The sequence below is a fragment of the Mesitornis unicolor genome, unplaced genomic scaffold, assembly GCF_000695765.1.
Source record: "Mesitornis unicolor isolate BGI_N332 unplaced genomic scaffold, ASM69576v1 scaffold3726, whole genome shotgun sequence".
In the NCBI taxonomy this organism is placed as follows: Eukaryota; Metazoa; Chordata; class Aves; order Mesitornithiformes; family Mesitornithidae; genus Mesitornis; species Mesitornis unicolor.
The window spans coordinates 69,672-76,957 of NW_010190135.1; the positions used below are offsets into that span (position 1 = coordinate 69,672).

At 38.5% G+C, this 7,286-nt stretch overlaps 1 protein-coding gene across 1 annotated transcript; it reads left to right on the top strand.

Annotated features, from left to right (window-relative positions):
• Positions 1 to 398: 398 nt before the first annotated feature.
• LOC104542092 (ovomucoid-like) lies at positions 399 to 4,716 on the top strand. The gene is made up of 4 exons (XM_010186302.1): positions 399 to 453; positions 2,612 to 2,631; positions 4,029 to 4,156; positions 4,671 to 4,716. Exons 1-4 carry the CDS (start codon positions 399 to 401, stop codon positions 4,714 to 4,716), a joined length of 249 nt encoding a protein of 82 aa, XP_010184604.1.
• Positions 4,717 to 7,286: the final 2,570 nt, after the last annotated feature.

The following is a 7,286-nucleotide window of genomic DNA, read 5'->3' on the forward strand; positions in this document are numbered from 1 at the left end:
GTTCACTGCTGAGAGTCAATATGGCAATAACAGAACAGCAATAAGTAACCACCTTACTGAGTCACTCCTTGAACTCGCTAATGGAGATGGAACAGTTAATTAGGCATAACCAAAGTACAATACTTCTCCTTTATCAACACAATCCATACTGTGACGCTCATCTTTGCCCTGTGCTTCATGTTGTACAGAAGACATTCTTATTGACACTACCCATGGGCAACACCTTCTTCTAATTACCTTCCCTACAAGGGGGATTTCATCATCAGGGTTCCTGGTCTTTGTGTGTGCGTATATATATATCTGCTCTCACAGATACATGAATACACATTTAAACTAAGTGTACTGGAATATTTAGAGCACAGATTGGCTGTGAAACAGGTCAAGAACCCACATCTGCCATGAAGATAACAGGCGCATTTGTGCTCCTCGCCCTGGCAGTTCTTTGCTTAGCAAGTGAGTAACCTTTTTTAATTCCTGATATATGATATTTCTAATGTTCAAACAATGGGAGCTTCTCAGTCTATTGGGATAGTAAGCAATAGTTGCCAGACTTGGGCGGCAGAAAGCAAATGAAACTTTATGCTAGTGCACTATTTAGCAAGCAATATTGCACTAGCTTTACAGTTGCCAAATTGAGTAGATGAAACCTATTCCTTGATGGTGGTGTGAATCAGAGCTGCATTCTGCATTGTAACTAAAAACTGAACTGTAAAGCCTCAGAACTACAGCAGGTTTTTACTAATTACTTTTTTCTTCCACCAGAGCAGAGAGCTAGGAGCTGATGAGGTCCTTCTCCTGCCACACTCAGCAAGCAGGAGACAGTTGATTATGCATGGGCCACATAATATGGTTGTGAATAATCTCTTTATGATGTTAGTTTGCCAGGCTGGAGAGAGCTTTGAGGTGCAAGTTGTTTTGTGGTAAAAGAGGGAGCTGGAAAGAATTTCTTGAGTCTCCACTTTGTTTTGTGGTTGGTTGGTTTGCATGTTTGGTTGGTTGGTTGGTTTTAAATTGTAATTAAAAAAAGAAAGATATAGAAAAATAAGTACATTTAGGATAACTGGAAGAGTAGAGTCCAAATCTTCTCTGATAGCGGTATAGCAGTTCAACAGCATTATGAATGTTAAAGAAGCAAAACAATGAAAATGTTAAAACAAAACAAAAATTCTGAAACAAAACAATCTTTTTCCATGTTGAATAGCTCTGAAAAGTTTGCTTTAAAAATTGTCTCAAAATAATTTTTTAATGAAAAATATGAATTTCAATGAAATAGCATGCTTTTCATGGAAGCTGTTCACACAGGGATCCGTTAACTGCAGAAAAAGAAATAAATATTGCTTTCATAAGAATTCCAGTAAATCCCTTCCTTGAACTTTCCAATTTACCTTGTTGCATTAAAACTTTATGGATCGATACTTTTTCAGATATATCTTTTTTGCGTTCACTCCCAAGTACATAGTGGATATTAAAAGGTTACCAGAGAAAAAATGACATCTTAATGTTTTTGTGAAAGCGGGTTAAATCTGATCCAATTCCAGAATAATGAAAACTCAGTCAAACTTCTGGTGACATAGACTGAAACTTGACATGGAACATTATTTAAGCCATCTTTCTTTACGTTGGACAACTTTATTTGATGAGAAGATGTAAGCAGTTCCATGAGAAGAAGTTTCAGTGGAAAGTTTAATGGCTTTAAAGATCAAAAAAAAGAGGTACATTTAGTCAGAAAGACAAGTGCTAGAGCTGTGCCGACTTTTCTATCATCATGGATTTTCTTCCTGTTCCTTCTGTACAGAAGCCTCTGACTGATAACTTTTATCCCTTGGAAGCCACAGAATGATGATTACAGGAGAGAAGAACAAAATACATTCCTAAAGAAAGTAACGAATGTGTCACTACAATGGAGACATGCCAACGTTACTTGATTACTTTATGGGAGGTGTAATTATCATTGTTGTGAAAGAGCTTTTTGAAGCCCCACCTGAGAACAGGGCTCCACTATATTAGATGCTATGTGTATACAAAATAGGAGCCAATCCTTCCACAAAATAATTTTGAATCTACATCAACCAGCAAGTGAAAACACTTTTTAAAGTGGTATTGTGATCCAAATTGCATTAACATTATTATATATATTTAGTATTTTATTTTAATACAGATATTATCTGCATTATTGACAGAAAATCAAAGTATAAAAGGATGTGATTTGCTTACAGCCTTACACTATTTTTTATATAAACTTGGGAATTACAACCCAGTCAACCTAGTTCATCCTAAACAGGCTGGCCATTGAACATAATATTGACTCCTGGGTCTTCAATCTTTCTCTGGTGAAAAGGGGAACAATAGCCTCCATTCCCTCTGACAACAAAGGCTGCTCTTGTTGCTGACACAGATTTCTAAGATAAACACTACAATAAGGCCCACTTGTTTAATAGGTCCTGTCACCTGTATCTTATTAACCACTAAAAACACTGCCAGTATTTATTTTCAAATGGGCAAGAGACTTGGTGTTGCTGGAGGGGCTGGAGCTAATGAAATTCATTTGCAAACTGAATGTTCATCAACAGTGTTTTTTATTTTCTCTTTTGTGATTCTGTTTATATTGCAGATGCTGCCAAAGACAATGAGGTAACTAATTTTCTCCTTTATTTCTGGATAAAAATATATAGTTTGCAACAAGATGAGGTCAGCAAAAAACATATTAAACATTAGGTAAATACTGCCAAAGTATTGAGATTTCAGAGACCAATCCCTGAGGAGAGGGAAAGGAACAAATGAAGGAAAAACTTAGATATACTAATATCCCAAATGGGTTTTTTTGTTGTTGTTGGGTTTTTTGGTTTGTTTTTTCTTCATGGGACACTGGATTTAAGCCCATAATACCCAAAGGAGTAGTTGACTAATGACTCTTTTTGCCAGGGGAGACCTCTCAGTCTGTGCTGAGCCATGGCACAGGGGCTGGGCTGCTGAAGGGGCTGAGCACACATAGCTCCTCACTCTTCAGCCACCTGCAGACCCTAGGCAATGCCTACAATAAAACCAATCATATAATCTGTACTAAATTCCAGGGTCTGGCTGAAGTAATACTCCTGTCCTTCATTAAGAGTTGGAATGAAGGGGAAAAATCAGGCCAAAGCAAGAGAACAGCAAGGCAGGGTTCTGTTTTAAATATAGACATTTATAATACATATTTTGTCTAGATCTCCAGAAAGGAAACATTCCAGTTGTAGTGTCCCTCCAAAAACAAATGACCACTATACTAGTGGCAAAAAGAGATGAACCAACTTTAGTTACAACAGCACCCTTAAGGACAGGTGATTCCTTAGGCAAGCAAACCCTAGGCTTCTGAGGATGCCAAACAGCACATTAAATAGAATATGTGCACTGCACAAGACACTTCTGGCTTGTCAAATATCAGGAATGACATTCACCTGCCAGGAGAAGATTGAACTCCAAAACCAGGACAGGAGCATTTTCAGTCATTTCCTTTATTAGTTTGTACTCTCATTTTCACATAGAAGTCTGTAATGATTACAGTTCCACTGTCAGATGAGGGCCTTTCAACAATCTGTTTTCATGCTAATACTTAAATAGAACTTTTTACTTAATTCTGCTTGAATTAGGTCCTTTCACCAGTGTAAAAAGTGTCAAGAGCGGACAGTTGTGCAATAAAGAAACAGAAACCCTTCACTAATCTCACCTGAATTTACTGACACCTGCAATCAGGGAGAAAAAAATTAACGCTCAACTTTTCTGTAGGTGGAAAAGGGGCTGTACTTTTTCCAGTGTCTGTATTCTTATTCAGATAGCAAAGTCCCTGAAGGTGCTCAGTACCTGACACTGGCAGCATCACACACATCTCTGTCAGAAAGAATGTTTATTTTTTGAGGCTTATGCTCAGTTAAGTGAAGCTGCTCTAGAGCAGGTGACAAGGTTGTCCAAAAATTTAATATAGACATTATTTCCATAGGTGAGTGGAGAACGAGAGAAAGGTTGATCAAAGAGAAATTATACTGTATTTGCAGGTGGACTGCAGTGAATATAAGAGGTTAGAGAGAGGAAGACCCATTTACTGTGAAAGACTCTATCAACCTTTCTGTGGCTCTGATGGGAAAACATATAACAACAAATGTTCTTTCTGCAAAGCAGTCCTGTAAGTACAATACTATGTAATTACTCTTGAATAAGCCAAAATCTGAGACTACCTGAGTTATCCAGTATTTCCATTCCACCTAAGTGCTATGGGTTTTTTTCCCGTGTTGCTTCTTGGCCTAATGTTTATAGACTAATTGCTTCTCCTACCAATAAGGTCCAATTGATCTAAACAAATTACCTTGATATTTGTGTGAGCAACTTCCTATTCTAGCAGAAATTATGGAAGTTGGACAGTAAAGAGAAGAGTTCAACGAGCAACACAGGGCTAGCAAGGCACCTGGATCCAAATCGGATCATATAACAATTCAATAGTAATAGAAATATCTTGCTTCTTATGGATAAAATACAAGATTTTGAAAAGACAATTGTTACAGATCAGTACCTTCCTGTCTGCTACAAATGTTTAGTGTCTTCTCTGTTAGCAAGTTGTTGGCTGAGGACTTCAGAGAGATTTTAGTTCATAATATTATGCTTACTATCTGCAATGTCTATGTCCTTCCTTTCCTTTGCAGGAGAAGTAGAGGTGCTCTACATATGAGGCAAGCAGGGACGTGCTGAATAAATTCTGCATGACAGAGATGAGTGCCGAGAACAGCTTTACACTGCCTTATCACAATTTCTTAATTTAATTTCATTCATCCTGCCTGTTCCACTGATGGTGAATAAAGCACAAAGCATTTTCAGCTGTGCTCTGTCATTTGCTGCCTCTCTCTGCTCCAGACTGCTGGGATTGACACTTCTGTCCTCTCTGCAAAGAACCTCAGGATTCTCAGGTGCATTCCTGTTCCTATAGCAAGTTTGTTTTCATGTGAGCCCTTCATTATATATTTGTCTCCATGGTTAAGGTTCAAATATTCTGATAATGCCGCCTGATTTTAGTGGACTAAAGTCAGTGCAGGCATTGCCTCTGCTTTTCTTGTGGAAATGTTTTCTTTCATTTATGCAAAAACTTTTGCAGATGCTCCTTTTCAAAGGTGTCAGCTTTCCTAGGCAGTGCTTTGACTCTTCCAGTTTTGTAGCTAAATTTTAAATTCTTATTTTTCTTCTAACTTTGTACAATTCTGATTCAGATATGTTGTTTAGCCACTTAGATTGCATGGTTATTAAAATAAACATTGACTTTTTTTCCCCTCATGTTGACCTTTCTAGAGAACAAGTTTATTGCATTTATCACTCACAAATGAGATCTTTCTCAAGTTACAGAAAATAAAAAGCCTGGAAACAAAAGTTGTAACACTGAAAATATGCACTAGATGGCCTCATGTTACTGGAATTTATCCTACAATCTGGCTCTACTTTTCCTTCAAATGAAATCAATCTGGTAAACTGGAAGACTATATAAGCTTTAAATCTTGTAATTTACATATGATCATCAATTATTTTGCTCAATTTTCATAATTTGGCTGCTTTCAGACCTGAAGAAATTTCTGTCTCTCCTAGGACACAGACTAAAGCCACCACTATCACGAATTCTGTTTATCTGGAAACCATGTCCCAGCAATTAGGGAGTAGGAATGCAAATGAGCAAGGTAATACTGTAAAAGTTTCTCCTAGCTCAAAGGCTTGTGGCTGTGGATAGTCAATCTAAAAAGATTCTCACAAGAGATTATCTTGTCCTGACAGTGTCTTGACTGACAAAGATCAAAATGAGAAAACAAAGATCAAATTGAGAAAACAGAGCCAAACTCTGATGTTTCATCATGATGTCAGAAAATCCAGCAGACAATTTGGGGATATTTTTTGCCTTCTAGCTTGGCTCATTATAGCCTAAGCAGATATTCACACCATATGCTTTAGTATATTGAGAAATCTGACTAACTATGTTTGTGGACCAAAGCTAAGGTACTAAGTTTCCTATGCAGCCAATGCACATCCACAGGAGTGAGTCAGAGGCCTGTAAGTTAGAGGTCTAAAACAGTCCACCACAGACCCCTGGGACTCTAATCTGTTTCTGCTAATTTCTAACATGAAGCATTAGATGAGAGCAGCTGGAGAGCAAAACTTTCCAACATGGAGTGCTTGTGCTTCTTATCAGGTCCTGCTAGCATCGTGTGCTGGCCTATAGCTGCAGATAACGCTGAGAAGCAGACCAGCTTTTGCCGCATGCCAGAGCAAAGAACATGATTTGCAAATTGCTGTAAATGACACATGAAGAAAATGCTGAAGCTGCTTGACAATCTGGACGGTCAAGTTTGTGTGACAGAGCAATGACAGAAATATGGGGAAGGAAAAATGCACGTAGCTTGAAGTGAGCTGATGAAACATGCTCAGAGCCTGTTAGCTAGAAAATAAACAGAGGTAGCCAGATATTGGCACTGAATGAAAAACAGAGGAGACCTCCTTACACTCACCGAGGATTAGAGTTTTCAAAACTCTACACTGAAAAGGTATTCATGTATCGCTGGTGTATCTATTTATATGTGGAGAAGGAAGGGCTCTCACGGTAAGGGTCAATAAGGTAATGAAATACAGGCCTGAAAATCAGATGGACTGGAAGAAAAGAAAATGCCAGTGCTAAAATAAAGCCACTTCACTTGTCCATAAAGCCTGCACTGTATTTTCTGATATTGTTGTTACTATCATTGTTCTAGCATGTAAGTACAGCAGACGCAGAGCACTGGTGCTCCACATGCTCAATATGAGAGATGGACCCTGTCCCTAAGACCTCAGAGATTGACCTGGAAAACCAAACTGTTCAGGGGAACAAAGCCACTTTGTTTAAAGCCTCCTACATATCAGAGATGTATGAGTGACCCAGAACCTACAGCCAGGTCTCCAGACTCATACACTAGCAATTACCTTCTTAAAGATATCAAGGGCACGATGAGAAATTGCCAGCTGTGCTCTACAGTTACTATTGCATAAATCATTCTTTAGATCAGCCCAGAATCCCGTGACTCAGGATTGAAGCAATGGTGACTGACGAGGTGACTGACTGGTGAAGTATAATGGAATACAATTTACATGCAGCTGGCTTCGTTACGGTGTATCAGTGTCTGGTCAGGCCCAAGAGCTGCGCTCTAACCCTGCTCTAAACCAGTGTGATACCACTCAGGCTGTTTACAGTCAATAGCTCAAAGGTTATCTCAAGCTTGTTGAGCGTTTCTAGTTACTGCAGCTATTCAGTG

Excerpts from the sequence above, each read along its gene's own strand:
- LOC104542092 (XM_010186302.1), top strand. The coding sequence starts at position 399 with ATGAAGATAACAGGCGCATTTGTGCTCCTCGCCCTGGCAGTTCTTTGC. Across the intron at positions 454-2,611 it reads GGCAGTTCTTTGCTTAGCAA|ATGCTGCCAAAGACAATGAG; the intron begins GTGAGTAACCTT and ends TTTATATTGCAG. Across the intron at positions 2,632-4,028 it reads ATGCTGCCAAAGACAATGAG|GTGGACTGCAGTGAATATAA; the intron begins GTAACTAATTTT and ends CTGTATTTGCAG.